Source organism: Eumetopias jubatus, unplaced genomic scaffold (genome assembly GCF_037043125.1).
Source record: "Eumetopias jubatus isolate StellerSeaLion01/CBP00866 unplaced genomic scaffold, mEumJub1_p1.0 scaffold_3, whole genome shotgun sequence".
Lineage (NCBI taxonomy): Eukaryota > Metazoa > Chordata > Mammalia > Carnivora > Otariidae > Eumetopias > Eumetopias jubatus.
The window spans coordinates 36,541,765-36,563,706 of NW_028274809.1; the positions used below are offsets into that span (position 1 = coordinate 36,541,765).

The following is a 21,942-nucleotide window of genomic DNA, read 5'->3' on the forward strand; positions in this document are numbered from 1 at the left end:
ACTTTTCTTTCTCTCTCTCTCTCTCTCTTTTTTTTTTTTTTTTGATATTTGAGCAAAACTTAGCATGTACAAAACAGCATCTTCCCGAGACCCAGTTGGAATCTTGTCTCATCCCCTCTCATATTCCCTCCAGGGGAACCGCTGACTTTGTTATAATAACCTCTTTTCTCCAGCCCCAGAGACACCTTGCCATGTCAGGTGTTTCTTTTATGTGTAGAATACAGTTGTTTTTTCCAGGAGAAAACACATGTTGGGGGGGGGTCCCCAGAACGAGTGCTAAAATTTATAACAGAAAAACACAGAAGCTTATCCAGTACAATTTCTCAGTGCCGGGATTGTGGGGAATGGAATGCTCCAGGGAAAAGGGTAAGCAGATGCTTAGGTTTTTTATTTCTGAAAGCAGCACAGTTGATGGGATCCACTATCTTTCTCAGTTCGTTTAAAGGGACAGCTACTACCCTCTCCTAAAATGGGTTAGGTTGAGGTGCTTACTTATTTATCCCTAGGATGAATAATGATCCAGTGCAGGGTAGAGGAAACAAAAGTTAGCTGAAGCATAATTTTGAGAGTCCTTTGATTCTGAGCTTGATTTCCTCTGTGGCCTTGCATGACAAATGTTTTCATCCCACATATGTAAATGGTAAAATGGTCCAGCATCTCCTTAACAGATCTTCTGTTGTGTGCTGAAAAGAAAGGGAGTTACTGAATATTGTATTTCTATTAAGCAGGAAGGTTTTCAATGAAAATTAAATTATCATCTTTAAAATGATAGGTAGCTAAATATTGTATTTAGACTAATTATATTGTTTTGGGATTAGCCTTTTTTACCTATAGTTTTGCAGTAACCTGACAAGTTATTTTTCAGATGTTGATAAAGAGAAAGGAGTAGAATATCAAGGAATTTTGAAGAGAATTGAAATACTCCTTTTCCTTTTTAATTTCAATGTAGTAATTTTTCCAGGTTATTCTTAGTCTTCGCTCATCAATGAAATCATTGAAATACAGTTTGCTAAGATACGATGTCCAACCGTAGTATGAAATACATGAAAAGAAAACACCATAGAGCCTTCTTAAACTGTTAAATGCATAAAATCCCATGTACCACATGGCAAAATATAATGAGAGTTGGAGCTGTTAAACGAATAAAGCTGTTAAATGCATAATGCCACTTGGCAAAACTACTGTGCATTTAATGGTTTTCCACTGTGTAATAAAGGACATATGTGGTAAATGTGCAGTGAGTATAAAAGCTACACAATTGATTTTGCAAACCTACCCCTTAGTCGTGACTTGACGTAAATACCAAAGTTTCACTCAGTTCTTCTTTCATAAGCAGCTTTGAAGAAAAACTGAAGCCCATAGTCTGAGAGCTTGATTCAAACTGCCTGTAATCTTTCTGTTGACTTGGCACTATGGCTTTTGGAAATGGTGATGCCTCCAGCCTCCCAAAATAATTCAGGTGGCTGATTGAAAGCTGTATCTGCCAGTTGGCACAAGCTTGGCTCACCAAATTTTTGATCCCCCCCTGAAGAACTCAGTAACCCTGATTTTGTGGAATCTGGAGGAGAATGTAGTTCTGGGAATTAATATGTTGGAGGGTGAGATTGAGCCTCTGTGGGGATAAGGTGCTTTAAGGTTTTACCTTTTTTCATTGGGACAGTGACCTCATTCTCATTTATGAATGGGGAACCTTATTATAGATAGATAGCTGACTAGATTGGCAAATCAGGTGTTAAGATTTTTAAAAATGGTACCCCCCCCCCCAGCAAAGTGCACTTACCTGATAGTTTCAAAGGCAACGTAAGATATTCACTCCCTTTTGTACGTACCAGCATTTGTTTCATAAAGAGCATATTTCGTGAAATTAATTGTACAATTTGGTACCTTGCATATATATTTGGCATGTATCCATAAGGTGTGTTTCTGTGTGTGTGTGTTTCTGTGTGTGACTAATAGTGGACCTTTGGCCAAAGTACTTAGCCTCTCCAAGCTGCAGTGGGAAGTGGCCGCACCCTCTTTATTGGATTGTGAGGATGGAGAATACAAAGATATTCTCTTCCTCTCCTGCATTTTCTTTCTTCCCTCTCTCTGTTTCTTTGGAAGAATCGTAATTTCTTGGGAGTGAGGCAGAATAGCAAGGGCTCTCTCTTCTCTTAGAGGTGAAATTAGAAGAACCTTTAATTAGGAACTCTTGTGATCTGGAGTAGGTTTGGAACCTTGAAGGCCCAGTTCAAATATGCGTAGCAACCCCTTCCCTTCCATTTTACATTTCTTTTAAAATAGAAAAAAAGCCCTCCATTAAACCTCATCCACTCATTGATGTGAATTCCTGTCATCAGTTATTAAGAATAATACCTATAACTGTGTTAGGCAAGCCTTGAATGAGAGTTAGAAGAAAAACCGAAAGGAAAATTTTAGAGAGATTAGGGTGGTGGGCCAAGATGGTGCCTGAGGGCTCTAAGTGTTTAGGGACACAATGGGAGGAGGGCTTCAGAAAAGGGGTTGCAAGGATGACAACCTTGTGCAGTTTCATCTGTGGTCTCATTGGTGACAGTATATTACTAGAGAGAGAGTGTGTGTGTGTGTGTGTGTGTGTGTGTGTGTGTGTGTGTGTTTCCTTAGTGTGTGGGTTACATCAAGATGCCTTTGTAGGCTTCTTTGTCCAACTCAGCTCTAGCTCCTTTGTTATGCATGGCCGGTCTATCATCCACTTCCTCTGAATGTCTCCTATTTGCCCTTGCCTTTCTTTCCTACAAAGAGAAGGAGCCAAAGAAGGAAAAGTAGAAGAAAACAGTAAGAAGAAAAGGTATGCTTGTGCATATAGATTTATTTCACCTTTAACTTTTCCTTCATTTCAATTTAGGATCAGTGTGTGTGTGTGTGTGTGTGTGTGTGTGTGTGTGTGTGTGTATGTGAATTCTGAGGATAATCTTTTTTTTTTTTCTTTCTTCAAAATATTCAGATTGTTGATGGTCTTCATGGGAGAGTATACACTCTATTTGGTGATTGTTTTTTTCTGAAATAGGAGACCTTAGTAGGAGGGGTCCTTAGTAGAAGGCATAATTTAAAGTCATACAGGACATTTTCTGATCACTGCAGTGTGACCCTTACATGCAAAGGGCTACCAGGGAATGAACGTCCCCGAGTGCAGTCTGAGTGGCTGCAGGAGCTCCTTGTCATCTCCCTGTTGCTCTTACACTCTGTGGGGTGGCTTCCCCCCCTTCCTCCCCAACTGCAGCTTATCGCACATGACCTGGGAAGTGGAAAGATGGGGAGAGGAGATGCAGTGGCCCGCTGCAACCCTCCAGGGCTGGCCGAGTGCTTTGTGAAAGCGTCTTCAGCCACATTTCTTTCCCTTGACACCTACTGCTCCCTTCCCCAGAAACGAATTCCCTGTTTCTCCATATACTGACCTCTTCTCCTTTTTATAGTCTACAGTAATTCAGCTCATAGAATGCTGACAGTGATCTAAAGTTGGTGTTAGGTTTTTGTTTTGTGTGTGTGTGTGTGTGTGTGTGTGTGTGTGTGTGTGTGTGTTTTGCAAGGAGAGTAAATCTTTATTATTTGTGTACCCAAAGACCCAACTCTACCTACATAACTGCCTTTTCCTACTGTGTTTGGGTGAGAATAGAGTAGGTAGGAAGACTGGAAGGGGCTTATTTCAATTTCTGTTCTCCCTTGTCCCCATTTAAAAAAAATAAAAGCCAACAAACGAACAAAAACTTTAAAAGGGCACTGGGTTTACTTCCCTCTTTTTTTGGTGGTGGTGAGGGGGGCTTGCTTTCTGCAGGAGGAAAGTAGAGGAAGGCTGGCACACGGCAAAGAGGAGAGATCAGTAACCTGGTTGTGAAATCTCAGATGCTGCTGATGACAGGGCCAGCCCCAGAGGAAGTCATCTGGGAACAAACAGGGACCCTGGGGGTAGGGTGGGGTGGGGAGCCTCTCTGGTGAGCATGTCCTTATCCCCACCAAGATTTAAAGACCCTGGAGTTCCCCTCCCTGCCACACACTTTCCCAGTCCCAGCTAGCACTGGGATCAGGGATAGGAGAGTCCTTATTCTTCCTGCACAAAGAAGTTAGAGAGGGAGCCATCATCATGATCCCCCTGCAGCTGGGGAAGATGAGTCTCTGGCCTCCAGTACACAATTCTGACATCCTTTTCCCTATAGAAGCTGTGTTCTCCGTGGTGATTGGGTTTCAGTATGTTCTATGCTTCATGTACATTAAGTAGATTTTGTGTACTGACCTTTATTCCTTCCTTATCACTTATCACTTAAACATTTCTATCCAAAAGAAAAAAGAAGTGTTCCATGTTCCTACTGACTTAATAAATTGTATTCCTAAGTAGAAGGCTACTTATACTTTAGATGTAGATTACAAACTCATATTTTATGAACTTTCTTCCCTATCACAAAATCTCTCCTTATAATGGTCTAATTTGCTTAATGGGCTGAATGATTTAAAATATGCAGCTCTTCATGGCAGGTCCTTTTAAAATAAAGCAAAAATGAAGGAAAGATACACAATTTTATATAAAGAAAAATAACAGATATATTATTTGGTTTGTTCCTTTTATCGCTCTTTGCTGTTGGAGTTTTTATCACATTCAGTGTATGTGCTAACGTGTCCTTCATTTGGTCAGGGGTTACCACATTAATCTTTGCTTTTGTGTCTCTTTAAAATGTCCCAGGCACAATTTAGTTGTACATATTTCTTTTTTAAAGAAATAACCTCTATTTTATGATTACTTAAATAATAGCATCCTCATTTTTGAAAATGTAGAAAATGAAGAAAAGTATAAAGGTACAGACATGAATCACCTGAAATTCTATAGTGCAGACATGGTTACTATTCACATTTTAGAATCCTTCTAATGTGTAGTGTGTGAATGGATGTGCACATGCATGTTTGTATCCTAATCAAGATCATACTGTGCAACACATCATTATGTGACAAGTTAAAACTAAAATTCTTTTTTTTAAGCCCAACTTTTCATGTAGGAGAGTAAATATACAAAGTATAAAATATTACTATTACCTTTTATCTCATTACTAGTTTCTTAGCCTTTAGAAAATACCATACAAAGATCAAGGTTTTGCCACTTTGCTCAGAAAGATGTTTGACATTTCTCTTATTAGGTTCCCTTTATGGAAATGGCTTTATTAGAGCTGGGATAGCTCAGGCTACTGGAAGTAGAGGCTTGGCTGCCGCATCTCTCTGGTATAAAAAGTGACAGGAAGTAATAACCATACGATACCCTATGTAAAATGAGTCAGTGGTCTTAGTCTCACTCCTAATGATTTTGCTTTTGCTATCTCATATTTAGCACGTAAGGCAGGTTAAAACGAGGCAGCACGCAGCCTAGCCTGAGTTGCTGCCCCTTCCTGCTGGGCAGGTTTCTTTGTAATGTAACCATATTGACAAACCATCAAGAAGCAGTTTCTCCTTTTGTCAGTTGGGGCATGTTTACTACAATTTCAGGGCTATCCACCAAATTCAAATGAAAAAAAATTAATGAAATATACACTACAATTACCATTTGAAAAAGTTATTATGCCAAGTAGTGATGAAATTAGATTTCTCAGCATCCCCAAGTGCTAAACTAAAGTAGGCAGTCAACACAATGATGTTGAAGCATCAAATTGAGCCCTTCATCCTCTGCCTTTTTTTCTCAGCATAATCTCTAGCGATTACATTCTGTTGAGAGATTATCAGCAGAAATTCCCTCAAGATCTCAGTTTTTATATCAACCTGATAGTGAGAAATTGGGTTCTTTTTACTGTCCCTACAATTAATTATGTTAATGTTTCATGCCCTAAAACGACTTTTAAGGGAACCCTTAATTAGATATCCATGAAGATTAATCACGGAGTTCATATGCAGTTCTTAAAATGTGAGATACCTTTACCCATCACTCATGTTTCTATATGGCTTTTAAGCACATCTTTATCTATTGCAGAAATAGCAGTAGAAATAGTTACTTTGCCAGGTCATGACACAGCACCTTTGGAAGCTTGCATGTGAAGCAAATCAGGTTGACATATTAAAACTACTTCTCCAAACTCTCCCAGCCCTCTTACAAAGAGCACGTTGGGTTATAACAGGGTTCTTACAGCTGGAGAATGCTGGTACCTATGAAGAGTTCCTACCACTTTGCTGTAGAAACTGTTCAATCATGTTCCTTTCACAGGGCCAAGACCAGGGTGAGGCAAGCTGGTGCAGATTTTAAGGAGGCACACACTTTCAGAGCCACACTCCTGAAATTTTGCACATTAGTTGTTTGCTCGCCTTACTCTGGTCTCAGCTCTGATCTTTAAAAAAAAAAAAAAAAAAAGTCTCATTCACAGTTTTCTGCTGTGTCTGGTTTTTTTCCCCCATGCACTTACAAGTTCTTGAGGCAGTTTGCAAAATATATAGTATTACATCACAGGTATGCAGAATTTGGACCTGAAGTCAGGAACTGGAAATAGTTGGTTGTTTTCTGCTTCATGGTTCAGCCTAGCACATTTTGCTGCTAATACCTTTCTAGTATTTAAGTGGAGAAATACAAGATTCGAGATTCATTCATCTTTTTGGCAAATACGGATGGCTTTTTCAGGTGCACGTTCCCATGTATGCATGTATGTATCTGTGTACATATTTGTATAAAATCATACCAAATTTCCACATTATTCTATAGCTATGTTTATCCCTTGTATCTTTAGTAAGGAGGGCAACAAGATTTTATGAAATCCACTCTTGTCTTGAGCCCTCCATAACAGAAGTTAAGAAGCTGTTCTGAAATAAAATTTTCATTACTGTTAATTACAGATTCAATCTTTACAAACACATCCATAGAAATGTGAGGGACATGCCCAGAGACAGCTGAAAATTGGTCCCCTTGAAAATAGTTTAGAATTTAGTGTATAGTTTTGAAATATACAAAAAGAAGCCGATCATTTTTACTTACCACATTCAAGGTATAAAATAATTAACCTTGAACTGTAACCAGATGCTTAGCACAAACCCTTTTCAGGGTTAGATGACCTCACCGTCAGGGAGTCACTGAAGCCCTTGACAAGTCTCCCTTGCAGTTAGCCTTTTATCCATTTCAGTGTTCTTGATTAGGTTATCTTGAATCATTAGGGGGTTTATTTATTTTAATAGACACTTATTGGATTCATGAAAAGAGAATTTGGTGACTAAGAAACAAGAGCTGAATATTATCTGGCTCATTTCACACTTCAGAAGAATCTCAACCAGCTGAAGAGAAATCCTTCGCAGTTACAAAAGTTTGTTTGGGGACTTTATGTGCTTCCATTTAGAAAGCGACTGTCTGTGGTTAATAATATGAATTTTCTTTTGAGGCACTCAGAAAACATTTCCTTGTGGTTACATATGCTGACATTTTCTGTATTGAGGATGTGGGTGAGTAAATGGCCTTTTACATCTCTGTGCAAGAAGCTTTGAGTCATTCTCCTGAAGAACTGTTCATTTGCTGACTTATTCATTCATTGGAGTTCCTAGAGGGGCCACGGGGGTGGAGGGTACTTACTATTTGTAGATTGAATTCACTTATCAGCTCTGTGTTAGGCACATTGAACAGCACAGTACTACAACATGACTGTGACAAGGCCTTGCCTTCAAGGCAAGTACAAATTACTTAACAGGAACGGTTATTTATTCCATCTGTCTCTTTGTAGATCAGACTAGGCTGTAAACTTGTGTTGCTAAGCAGATCCTGGTTTGTATTTATTCTGAAATATTAGAAAAACTAGGAAATTTGTCACCAACATAAACCTTAATTTTTTTAAGGAAAAAAAAAAAAAAACATGGGAGAAGTTGGAGTCATTACCAGTGTCCTGGGGTAGGAAAACAAGTAACTTAGTACACACTGACATTTCAGTACCACGGACAGGAACCCTTGTCTTCCCGTTTGCTTCCCCTCCCCCTGTCAGTTAAGGGTAAGGTTTGGAGTTTATGGGATTCAAAGCCATTTCTGTTGGGGTCCAAACTCAAACACTGGTCGTATTATTGTTTTGTGAAAGACCTCCCTGGTTATTTGGACATTCTCAGCCTTTGGTATGTAGTTTGGAGAATGTCGCTCAGTTATTGTCTACCTGAAAATTTTAAACCTTTAACATTTTCTAGAACTGAAATAATGGGATATTACCCTTCCTGATTCATTTTGAATCTTGGAAAGCTGTAAGAAATTCTCATATGAATAACAACAACAACAAACACACAGAGAAAAGACAAGGGTTAAAATGATGAGAACAGTTTCTTTTTAAATGATTGATATAGCTTGGTGTTTACAAAATGTGTCATTTTTTTGTTAGAATGAAAACTCCTATTGGGTGAAGCATATGAAGTATGTACTCTACCATTACCAGGCCACTGTGGGTCCTGATTTTGCTGTGAAAGAAAAAAAAGATCTAGACTAGGATAAGTGGTGTTCTTGACTTTATCATAGTCTTCCCTAAGGACTTCTTGTTAGGAAGGAATGAGGGAGAAAGGAAGGGAAAGCAGAACAAAGAAAAAAGAAAGTTAATTCTTTGTCATATCATTTAGAAGCCTTCAATAGCTCCCATGGCCCATAGGATTAAGATGAAATTTCTTTGCATATTATTCTTTAAAATCTGATGCCACCTCTGTTTCTAGACTGCGTTAGCCCCACAAAGTTGCTTTACATTTCTGGGATGTGATAATTTTCTAAATCTCTGCATTTGTTGATAATGTTATCTCCGCTTGGAATGTGCTTCTGATCACTTCCCTGCCCCACCTGGTGAAATCCGTCTTTACCTTTAAGATCCACTTTATATGTCATTAGATCCACTTTATATGTCATTTTCTATGATGATATTCTTCCTGAGTTTCATAGTCAGAATACTTCCTTGCTGATGATCTCAACTAACCTTGTTGTAAAAATAATCAAGACAAATGACATATGTAACATACTAGCACATTGCATGGCACGTAGTAGATGGGTGCTCAACACAAGATTACAGACTAATTAATGTTCTGAGAGACCTGTCACTGTTTGCGTTTACATATTATATACAATGCATAAATATATAACGTAAATTGGATCACCCTGTTTCCTTTTATCATATTCATGTATTAGAGATGGGAAAACAAACCTCAGAACATTGACAGGGTTTCTTAGAAGCAGGGCCCCTCTCCAACTATAACATTCCAGTAGGCTAATTTCTATGCACTCAGATAATTTCAGTTCAATCTAATGAGCGTGTATTAAGCATCTTTGATGTGAAAGGAACCACAATGCTATGAAAATGCTAAAATGAGTAAGAAACCAAGACTTCCCTCCACCCTCATCAAGAAGCTGACCGTTCTGATGGGGATGCATACATGCCCACTTAGAATAATAATCATCATCAAATTGTAGAAGAGTATAAGCGAAATGCTTTGGAGTCATACAGGAGTGAGCAAACAGTTCTTACAGGTCAGGTGAGGCCATGTCAGCTGAGCTTTGGAATATAGCTTCTCACAGGGGGATAGAAAGTTGAGTATGAGACCTTCCAGCCAAGGCAGTAACATGAGCAGTATTAGTTGTGCTCAAACACTTATAATTCACTTGGCTTCGGTTCTCCCATATTAAAACAGTTAAACTGACCATATGACTATTCAACCAACCTTTGGTTAAAACTAAAGAGAAATACAGATGGGTAGATATATACCCCACATTTCGTGCATGGAGATGGAGATACCAACCATAGAGTCTGTGAGTAATTCACAATGGCTGGAGCACAGAGTCGATAGAGGAATTGATGGCAGACAAGGCCATGAAAGAAAAACAGGAGCAAATTGTGGTTCTTATTGTTGCCTTTCTTAATGCTTTTGAATTGGGAACGAAGGGGTATCTCATTTAGGTAAATCTTTAGTAAAACTATCAACTCACTAAAAGATCAACTATGGGATTATCATTGGCCTTTTAAAAAGAAATAAGGGCACATTTCTTCAAATCATAAGGAGTCCTAATATATTTGCAACACGATTTGTTTTATAAATTTAGGTTGACATACTTTTCAAGAACACATGGATTGTGTGTCGCCTCACCTGCATAGTTGGAAAGAGTGGTCAGAGTTGTTTCTTCGACCGTTGTTTAGGAGGCTGATTAGATGGCTAAAATGAGATGTTTGTAGATATTATTTACTTACGCACTGAATGCTTAAGGACTCTCTTAACCATCTATTGCAAGGATGCAACTTTAAACTTATATTCCTTCTCTGGGTTCAGATTTTTTAAGGCAAAAGAGTTTTCATCCTAAATTCCTTGGCATCATTACACTTAGACTCCATGTATATTTTTCTATGTAAGTTTGGTGTACTTTGTACTTTTTAACATTTTTTATTTTTAACAAATTTCAGACTCACGGAAATGTTGCAAAATAGTAGTTTCCATATATCCCTCACCTAACTTCCTCTAATGTTAGCACCCTACATCACCATAGTGCAGTTATCAAAACCAGGAAATTAACATTGTTTTAATGCTCTTAACTAAACTAAAAAGTTTATTCTAATTTCAGTAGTTTTTCCACTAATGAGCATTTTCTTTGCCAGGATCCCATCCAGAGACTGAACTGCATTTAGTTACTATTTCTCTTTAGTTTTCTGTAGTCTGTGACAATTCTTAGGTCTTTCCTTTTTCTTCCTTTTTTCTTTTCTTCTTCTTCTTCTTTTTCTTTTTAATGACAATTTGAAGAATACCGATACGTTATTTTGCTGAACATCTCTCAATTTGGGTTTGTCATGATTCAACTGACGTTGTGCATTTTTAGCAAGACTACTGCAGATACTGGGTTGTGTTCTTTGCAGTGCCTCATACCACAGGCCTCATGATGTGCATATGTTCTCACTGGTGATGTTGCCCTTAATCACTTGGTCAAGGTAGCTTCTTCTTTGTACTTTAACCCTGATGGCTAATTATTATCTATTTCTGACGGATAACAAGGTAACAGATCATGGAATGTAGAGTTGGAAAGGGAACTTAGAGACCATCTTTTGTAAACTCCTCCTTTTACCGTTATATCCCAGAAGCTGTAAGAGGGTAGCAAAGTGCCCAAAGGTAACCCAGTCACTTAATGTCAGGGTTCCGAGTTGAATACTCTGAGCTTCCTAGCTATAATTCACTTAGCCTCAGTTTTACCATACTAGAAGGGCTAAACTGACTATATGAATGTTCAGCTAACCTTTGGTCGAAACTTACAGCCAGCCTAAAAGAGAAATCACAGAGAGGTATGCACCCCACAGTTCATGGTGCCTGCTCACAGAGCTGACCAAGGCTGGAAATCAGATAAACTTCTGTATCAGCATTTCTGAAACGAAAATAATTCTCCTGGAATTCTCCACATAACACACAGGGAACAACAACAAAAAACCTACTTGAGATTTTTAACAGAAAAAGGAGATTTGTTTATTAATAATTCATGAGTTCCCATTGAACATGCACGACAGAAACAGTGCTATTCAATAGAGAATACTGTCATCTGTCACTGTTTTATTTGACATTTACACTTTTTTTTTCCTGATACTGCAAAACTTTCTTGGACGGCATGCAAAAATTATATAAATGAAAAAAATCCCAGTGTGGAGACTCTTTATCTCCTCTGTGGTGGGTTCGCTCACAGTTACATACGTGTGTGTTCATGCAGCAGCATGGCACTTTCTCACACATTCATTAGCCACCAAACAAGCTAATAAGAGACCCCATTGAGAAAACAGAGATAAGCATCCCACATGGGCTGGTGGAAGCATCATGTGAACAAAAAGATGGAGGGTGAGGCGGGAAGTGGGGTGGAAGAATACATTTCCGGAAGGTAAGCATTCAGATACGTGAAACGAGCTGCGAGTCAGAGCAAAAGGAATGTAAATTATGGTCGCCATGAAGAAAACGGACAAACATACATCTCCATTTCCGATGCAAAATAAATGTTTAGAAATGGCATCACGGGAGTGCCACTCGTAGGGAATATCGGCCTTTAGTGGAAGAGCAAGTTAGAGTTAGGAGCACCTTGTAATTTTGTGCTACCGTAAGGCTCTTGACAATCTTTCTGCTCTGTAGGTTAGTTATTATTTATAAAAATCACAGAACCAGCTGATACATTCATAAGCTAATTATTGAAGCAGCTGGGTACACATGGTGCAATATGTCCAAGGCTGTGAAGTATCACAGATTTCTTGGGGCCTGCTGTGGTGGGGGTGCACTGTTGAAGGCTCCATCCCTTAATCTGATCAGCCAAGCAAACACTTTGTGGGGAAACTAGATTAATAACCCTCTAAATACCATGAATGTGCTTTATCTTCAAAACCGGGTTCCCTTAAACATGCTATTAGCTCAGCACCATCAGGGATTTGAGGAAGTTCTCTGGTGCCCAAAGAACAGGGTCTTGTTGGCTACCTCCCTGTGCCAGAAATTAATTTGGTTTGCTTATGTCTGCACACATGATCACACTTGTGTCTAATCTGCTCCCTAATAGCTTCAAGGTCAGGACCTTGCATGTCAGTGGGCAAATTGAGCACCACACTTCTTAAAGACTGATGGCAGACAGCACACAGTCCATAACGAGGCCTGTAGTTTGTCCTAAGTGATTGTAATGAGTGCAGATTATAACAGCGCATATAAATCAAATGCGGCCATGAATGTTGTGCAAGACATTCCGCGTCTCGTAAGTGGAGATACCACTCAGCTGTCACCTGTCCCCTTTCAAGCTGCAGCTTCCCACAATGCAGTTCACTCCTCAAGCGGAACAGCAGGTGCTGTCCTCCTGAAGGTCTGGGTATCTCAGAACTTCGTCTTTTAACAGATGTAGGTTTTTGTTTTTATTTTCTGTTAAATGATTGGTCTCTATGCTATAGCTTCCCCTGGGAGTTGTTAAACATACCTGTTTGAAACATTTGAAAGAGTTCAGTTGGAGACTTATTCAGATCTTTGAAAAGACAGAGAAAGAGGAGCTTATTTTTCCACAGATGGTTTATTTTCCATTTCAAGAATTCTTTCCTTTGTACAGAGAAACCCTTGAGGAAACACGTTGGGACTAGATTTTTTTTAATATAATTTATTTTCTGATAGGGCTAAAAAATGTAATTGTCTTCAATTTTCATATATGTTGCACCTTGAAAATCAGCATTTACCTGTCTCTCAATTGACTTGAAAAAAAAAAGTCTGTGAAAATACTTGGAAAAACATTTCCAAGCAAATGATTCGATATCCTGTTTTCATTCTTCCTAACCCTCTAACTCTCCCCAGCTCCCAGTTTATTGCAAGAAAAGATCAGGTCTGCGCAAATGTGGCCTCTCACTTGTAAAAACAAGGCAGTGTTGTGTTACAGATTAGTTTATAAATCCCCAGTGGCTTCACAGTTCAGTGCCTACAGCTGCTGCAGATGGGCCTGGGTTTTTGTCTCTTCGCGGTGCTGCAGCCGGCAGTTGAAGGAGAAAATGGAATGATCAGGTTATTAACATGGAGGCCGCGAGGAAGAGGCTGCACAATGAGAACAGCTGGTGTTGCTGTCTTGGCTGATGCAGCGGAGATAATCAAATCTTGCCCTTTTTTTTTGGGTAAAGGCAGAAGACACAGTGGAGAGTTAGACAAACAACGGCTTATGATATTATATGGGGTTTTTATGATGCATGTCAGGAACTTTCATTGGCTTACAAGTTATGATATAAAAATTTGTTGAGATTTGGGATTTAATTTTTTCAAAGTTATTTGTGTTTATTTCTGCACCTTTTTAGAAAAATTCTTACTCTTTTGCAAGAGGCGTGATGTGGGACAGTTCTTGTTTTTAAAATGAGCGATGTAGCTTGGAAGTGATGGGTTAGAAAGCTACTGGGTAAAATATTTTGACATGAGTCAGTGAGCGATGTTGACAGCATCCTCTGTATTATTTTCATATAATCCATCATTATTTGCATTACATTTTCTTTCTCGTGCAGTTTCAAGCGAGAGAACATCCGGATGCCAGAATTGGGAGACACATTTGCAGGTGTGACCCGGCCAACTGCCTACCTTCCTGCAGGTGTGGCTGTGGCGGGAAGGGGATCGTTAAGAGGGCCTAGAGCCCAAGGCATTCACAGATGGAGCAAATATACAACTTTTTCATTCTAGCTAAGGTGGTGGTTTTTATTTTGTGGAGTTACTGAAAATTCTAAGACTATTTCCTTTCTAGAGAGTTCAGTGCTGTTTACACTCAGACATTTTTTTTTTAAAGATATTATTTATTTATTTGACGGAGAGAGACAGCGAGAGCAGGAACACAAGCAGGGGGAGTGGGAGAGGGAGAAGCAGGCTTCCTGCCGAGCGGGGAGCCCGATGTGGGACTCGATCCCAGGACCCTGGAATCATGACCTGAGCCGAAGGTAGACTCTTAATGACTGAGCCACCCAGGCGCCCTACACTCAGACATGTTTTGTTCCTTAGAATTTACTATGTTGTAATACGTATTTGTTCATTTTCACTCTTCTCTTAGGATGGAAACTATCCAACTGGGTAATTTTTAAAAAATTGTAGCTGAGCAACATGAATTACTTTCTTTTCAGAGAATTAGATAACTGTCACCTTGCTTGAGTATCTTTTACAAAGGACCTGTAAATGCATTGAGAATATATTCAATAGGAAAGGTGATAAGGCGATTAACAAGCATGAAGACTCTTGGCTATTGATGTAACCACCTCTGTGGTCATTGGTTGGTTTTTCAAAGTTGTCAGCTGTTGCAGTATCTTCCTGGGTGGGTAGGAACAATTTTGACAGGAAAAATAAGCTACACTGGGATGGCATTACACTGCAGTCCAGCCATCCTCTGCTGCTCTGCACCCTACAGATTAACCCAGGTGACCTTCTCTCTCTCTTTCTCTCTCTCTCTCTAGGGCTGGTTGTGCGAACTGCTCCGCTGGAAGGAGAACCCCAGCCCAGAGAACCGCACCCTCTGGGAGAACCTCTGTACCATCCGTCGCTTCCTGAACCTTCCCCAGCATGAGAGGGATGTGATCTACGAGGAAGAGTCGAGACATCACCACAGTGAGCGCATGCAGCATGTGGTCCAGCTTCCCCCTGAGCCAGTGCAGGTCAGCGTCCCCTTCTTCCCCTAACCTGGGCAGGGCTATTGGTGCCAGCAACTGTCAGGGGTCAAAGGGGGACACCACACCACTTCCCATTGAAAGGTGTCTCATGCCGTGTCTCCAAGGACAGAGGCCCCTGTTCTCATGGTACAGTGTATATGTGTGTGTGTGTGTGTGTGCGTGTGTGCACACACACGCACATGCTCACACAAGGAGAAAAATGAGTGAGAAATTGAATCCAAAGGCAGCTGCTTTCCTGAGTGTGTTTTACTTGTGGGACTGTGAAGCCAGAGCACTTGTGGAGAATTAAATCTCCCAGTCAGAAAACACAGTTCATAGTTTCCACCATTTTCTAAAGAAAAAACTCTGAAGTAGCTAATAAATTAATCTAAAATCCCTCAAGGAAAGTTTGACTAGGCTGAGGAAAAGAGCTAGAGAATACCATTGAATTCAACTGAACTTTGAGAGAAATTATGATAGATTCTTAGAATTTTAAGATGAGTTTTTGCTGTTTTTGGTTTCCTCTCTTTTAGAAATCTGTGTTCATTTGCGTTGCATGTTTTGTTTGGTTAGTATTTGCTCTCATTGAGAGAAATAATATTTCTTTCTAAAAACAATTGAGTTTAGCTTCTGAGTCTTGCAGCAGTCTAAAATCAATGACTTTCAGGAAGAAATATTAACTAGGCTAATACCCCAAATTTTGACCCCTTAGAGTTTGCCCATAAATTTTTCGATAGGTTTTGAGATTTGTCCTACTGTCCAATACCAGCAGTCCCAACTCCCACCAAAGAGGACCCTGCAGGGCTTCTGTCTGACCCTCCTTTTGTGTAGCAAGAAGGAAAGAGGAATGCATGCATGTGTGCATGTGGATGAAGAATGGAAGGAAGATGAGAATGAAGGAAGGGTGGGGTGCATTTCTTGATCAAGATATCAAAGGAGACAGTGGTGAAGGACTTGGCAAAATGTTCGACCCTGAGGTTTCCTTGTCTCCTTTCACCTCGATCTCATCCCACATGCCTGGGGGAGAAGCCAGAAGTCAACGGGTCCATTATATCACTTATCATCCAAATATTGACATCTCAGTCAGTGCCTTCATGCTGTCATTGGTCAGTTTCCAAAGTCACAGAGTGAATTGCCCAAATGATTAGACTCATGAATTCATAGAGCTAGAAGCAGTCTCTTAATATAGTCACAGTGAACTCAGAACAGGTGGGTGATAAGAGTATACAGCTAAGTGGTGGAGCCCCCTGTCCTGGGCCTGGACTCGTGGTAGGGTAACCCCTTCCCTGGAGGTGAGCCCCAGGGCTTACCCTTCATGACCCACCTTCCCCCTTCTGTCTCCTGTCCTTTCCTGGCTGGGGCCTCATCCAAACACTTACAGATAATTGGACAAACATGCTAAGAGCAGTGTTTTTCAGATTTTGAGATTTAGTAGAAATTAAAGAGGGAGCTAATACAGGTGTATCGACCTTTTCTTTTGGAGAATACATTGATTTGAAAAATTCAAGGGAAGCTCCAATTTATTATCCATATCATTTCATAAAACAAAATACTCTTTAATATCAACAAGTTAATGGAAAGGATAGCCTCAGACAAAAGATCTTACAAACTATATAAATTCAGTCACATGAGAAACTCACTGTCACCCTTATTTTTCTTGTTTTGATGTGAAATAGTCAAAATGTCTGTGTTGAAGCAACACAGGCCGAGAACTAGCTTCAGGGAACCACCAACTTTGTATGGACTTTTCATTTAGGGTCCATCTTAGTTAGTTCAGCCTAGCTGAAGTGAAAATAGAAAGGGAGTGAAAAACCGATTTATTGTAGACATTTAGTGCATCCAGTTTTTATCATAAGATGATGACAAAGTTGGAAATGTAGAGAAGTTTGAGATAAAATACTAAAACCATTATAATTAAGGACTTCCCTTCATTTAGATCATGGTTCCTATACATTTCTTTCTCCATTCTTCATCCAGAAGTTCTCATCTCTATGAGGTTCCTATGTTTAGGTAGCTAAGAGGATATTCAATATATAATATTCTAACTGACCAGTTTGAGTAAAGTAAATCATAGAAGCAGACCGCCAATTGATTTATGTGTTTTATTATCTTTTATGTTAGTGTGTCAGAACTGGAGTGTGCCAACAATATTTAATGGCTAAGAAAGAGTCAGCCTATAATTTTCCTTTTTCAGTTTTAAGCACTTCGTGGCTATTAACATTAACTTCTGATATCACTAAGAGAATTCACTTATTTAATAAAAGGTTATTCCTATCACTCAGCTCTTAGCCAAAGAGTTTACAAATAAGGTAATTTTTTCTACATTGACTTTGCCTTCGCCATTGACCTTGATCCCATAAGTACTGTGAAATTCTTCAATATGTTACTTTTTTTTTTTTTTTTTTACATTGCACCAGTTTCTCAGTGACACTGCTTTGAAATGCTGCATTTGTTTGTCAGCAAAATACAAAACTTTGGGTTAATTTTATAGTATAGTCATGATTATAAAAAGGGAAGAAAAATAAATGGAACTAGCTGGCAGAACTCTTGAGATTGGAGACTACAGTTGGCATAGCCTCTGTGACTTAGGGAGGACTGTATTTTAATAAAAGATCCCAAACTACTAAAAAATGTCTATAATTGTGCGAAAGTTAAGTCACTGGACTCAGAGTTAGGATTCATTTGTGCCCTTATATCAACGAAAATTTTAGGAAGATGCAATTATTTACATGTTGTAGGAATTTTATGTAGGGTCATACTAGTTTGGGGTTGTTACATTTTGTCTAGTTAGGCAGAAAATGCACCATTATCAAGTTGTTAAGTAGAGTTGAAATCAGTGATTATGAAGAGCTTCTGATATATGTAGCATTTTGAAAATCATGCAGAAGTCCGCTCCATTTGTGGTTATGGAAGGGTGCCATTTAAATTTCTTTAAGTAGTTAGGGTATACTATTCCTCAGTTTTTCTTATATGGTAAAGATATGAACCGTTGTGCATAACTACGCACCAGATTAGTCTGTTGAATTAGGCCCCCACTGATGTACTAGATAAAGGAAGGAGCTTCACAGCACCCCTGCCCCATTCAGTGTTTTCTGTGATGTGAGAAGTCCCTTAGAATCTGAGCCTCTTTCCTTAAGGAAGAGAGGAAATTTTTCCTGCCATTTGTTTGCAAATAGTTTACATATTGATAGTGTTACATTGCCTGCAGTTGTGTTTCTTTTTTTTTTTTTTAAGATTTTATTTATTTATTTGACAGAGAGAGACAGCGAGAGAGGGGACACAAGCAGGGGGGAGTGGGAGAGGGAGAAGCAGGCTTCCCGCAGAGCAGGGAGCCCGACGCGGGGCTCGATCCCAGGACCCTGGGATCATGACCTGAGCCGAAGGCAGACGCTTAACCGACTGAGCCACCCAGGTGCCCCTGTGTTTCTTTTTCTTAAGCCACAAAGGGTTTTAAAAATTAAAGCCCACCCTTCAAAATTCGGAGATCTGACATCAAATCCCAATTTTGTGTAACAATGCAGAAAATCAGATCTGACCCACTCGTCCACATGGCTGGAACTGATACTCAGTATTTACCATGCTGCTGCAAGATCCTCATTGCCCACATCCTGTCCATTTCATTCATTTAGACCTTGTTGTGTCGTTCTGCCCCCCAAAGGCTGCCTTGCCCCATGAGTCCAGCTCTACACCCGAAGGTGCCTTTGCCCATGGTTCTGATTTCTTCATGGTCGCCATTATGTGCCATTTATTTTTATAATTCTCATATGTAACAGAATCTTTTACATGCTTACTGAGAGATGCATATTTGATGGACTGCCCCTTCAGAGATGAAGCTAGGTTATAGTTGAGACAAATTTTAGGCTTGGGGCCACTGCGAGGTGCTATCAGCCCTGACACTGTGGTCCGGGAAGAGTGAGGTGTTTCCTCCTTAGGAATCCAGACCTCTCCAGGTGAGGCCCAGCTGTCATATTGAGTTACCTGCTCTCTCCAGTTTTCTTTCCAGTATTCTAAGTCTGTTTAGAAACTCTCATCGAAATCCCTGCTGTGTAGGGGCGCCTGGCTGGCTCAGTCTGGAGCATATGACTCTTGATCTTAGGGTCATGAGTTCGAGCCCCACAGTGGATGTAGAGATTACTTAAAAAAAAAAAAAAAAAAATCCCTGCTGTGTAGAAGGTGACTTTCCAGGCCCTGAACACACGTTATAAACTAGATCCGTCTTTACCATGGCCCTCAGTGGGGGGTAATAATTGCCTTAGGGAGTGAAAATGGATTCTTGGGGAGCATAAACGTCTCACTTTACAATGGTTTGTGGCCTTTCAAAAGGACACGGTACATGAAGAGATATTCAGTATCTCTGGTATTAAAATTTAATGAAGCAAGGGAGATGATTAGGGGGGGAAATGCCTAAAAAGTTTCCTTCAGAGGTTGATAATGAAAAAATAAATACTGATGTACATAATGTTTTTAGTCCTTGTATAGACAGCACAAAGAAGGCCAACACAGGTGAGATGACATGGGAAACTAAAACATTCCATGAAAAAGATGAAATCAATTCCACTTTTTCATGCCAGAAGGTCAGAGACAAAATTATTTCTCGTGATTATAGTGATTTTCCCCCCTAGTGGTTATTACGACCTGAGGCCCTATAGTGAATGGATATCCTCAACTTAAAATCAAAACTGGTTAACTCAGGGTGTTCATTATTACCAACTCCATTTTACAGTTGGAAAGACTGGAGCAGAGACATTGAGCCTCGCTTGAAGCCAGAATCGCCTGCTGAATGAAAGCACAGGCATGTTTGGCGTCCAGTCTTTCCTCTGAACGCACTCCCCTTTTAATGCAGAGAGAAGAAAGGACATTGCTCATGCTATGACTAGGTCACTGAGTGGGGTTGATTGGGGAGCATTTGCCAAATTGTTCCTGTCTGTGTCGTTTGTGCTTTATTGCTTTATTATATTTCCACCACAGTGTTTCCATGGCTTATTTTGTAAGTTCAGGAATTCTGAGCTTGCTGCTGTGTGGTTTCCTGACAAGTACTTGTTTTAAAATTCCATGCCGTACACTGAGTAAGAATGTGAGACCTGGTGGGTGACAGCTGACACCAGCATTGTACCTCTGCTCGTCTGGATCGCTGCCCACTCCAGGGAATTCTCAGCATGTTCGAAGCCAACAATTCCTTGTCACTGGTATCAACCAGTGGTTCTCAACCAGGGGTGACTTTGCCCTTCATGGGAAATTTGGCAGTGTCTGGAGACATTTTCAGTTATTATAACTTAGAGATGCTACTGGTATCTACTGGGTGGGGGCCGGGAATGCTACCATATAGGCTGCAGTGCACAGGACAGCCCCTAAAAAAAAATGACCTGTCAGCAATGTTAATAATGCTGAAGTAGAGACACTCTGGAGTAGAAATACCATTAACTGCCTAGCAGCGTAAGATAAAAAAAGAAAAAAGAAATTATAAGTACGTATGAGACTGATTCTGTTTTTCCCATATAAAATTTGGGTATAATAATAACAATGAGGATGATGATGGTGTTGGTAATAGTTCTTCTTCCTTGGCAGCAGTTAGGCTTTTTGGGTACGAGGCTCTCAAAATGTGAGATTTTTATATGTCTTATCTTCTTTAAACCTTATGAAAAACCAAATAGGAGGGTGGTTTTTTATATACTCTCACATGTGAAAAACTGAAGCCTAGAGAAGTAACTTGCTCCAAGTGAGACCTTAGATCCACATCTGTGTATCTCTAGAGTCTGATTTTTATCTGTGTGATGGAAAGAACTGCCCACGTACAGCAGCTAGCATTCCCTGAACACTTCACTATTAGCCGTCTGGTGCTATACAAAGCTGTTTATGCACGTCATTTAATTTGTAATCATTCTACTGAATAGATTTAGTTTTGTGAGCTTTCTACAGGATACTTAACGCAGTGAAACCTATAACTTACTGGTGTGATGTCAAAGAACTGATGTGACTGAACTTGCCACTTTTCATTAAGCTGTTTTTGAGATAGCTTTAAAATGTGACTCACTGCTAATGTTTAAGCATACTTGAAACCTATCCTTAAACTGTGCGAATATCAATCACACCTTTCTACTCCATCTATAGAGGCTATATCTTGCTTTCTGAATTTGCTTCCAAAAGAACAACTTCTAAGAAAATAAATAGGCTAATTAATCAGTTAGGGATGTTTGCAAATCTCTAACCAGGTTACTGGAATTTCTCCCCTCTTGGGCTCATTACAAGCTCCTATCCAAAGTGTGCTGTCTAAGGTCGCTCTAGAGTGTCGAAACCCTATTCTAGTCCTGAGGAGAGACGTAAATGAACACTTCATTTTTAATAACATATTGCAGCAGTTGGTTTATAAGTCCTCACTTGGGAAAACTTTGAGAGTCCCTGACCATCCATGAGGAGCCACACTAGCTTTTTTCATATTAACATTAGGTCATCCTGCATGTATTTATTCAACTTGAAGAACAGTCTTCATTTCTAATGTTATCGGTCAGCTTTTCACCATATTCAAAGTTTTCAGTTTGTCATTCAAGAATAAAGAGGTTTGGAGGTCATTTGCAACCTTTTTTTTTTTTAATTCTAGAAGAAAGGACATTTCCATCTTGGGACTATTTCTTCCAAAATATAGTGAACAGGTTTTTTTCAATGATGATGTCAGAAAGTTGAAGGAGCTCATTAAGGGTAGCTAAACTAGTAGATTAGACATTAGCTACGGCTTTGTTCTTTTCTAGAGATTTAGGCAGGTTGCTTGCCTACATTTTAAAAGTTTCTTAAAGTTTTGGCAGTTTTCTTTTTTGTTTTGTCTCATTTTGTTTTGTTATTGCAAGACAGGAATTCCAGCTTAACTACTAGAGCTATGTTAAGGGCAATGGAG

The 21,942-nt window shown here is 39.6% G+C and overlaps 1 protein-coding gene across 1 annotated transcript in view; it reads left to right on the forward strand.

Annotated features, from left to right (window-relative positions):
- The window catches only part of SATB2 (SATB homeobox 2), a 185,229-nt gene that overhangs the window by 134,987 nt on the left and 28,300 nt on the right, over positions 1-21,942 (forward strand). Inside the window, exon 10 of the mRNA XM_028122827.2 lies at positions 14,865-15,062. Within this exon, the coding sequence (XP_027978628.1) occupies positions 14,865-15,062 (198 nt within the window). The remainder of the gene's footprint in view (positions 1-14,864; positions 15,063-21,942) is intronic.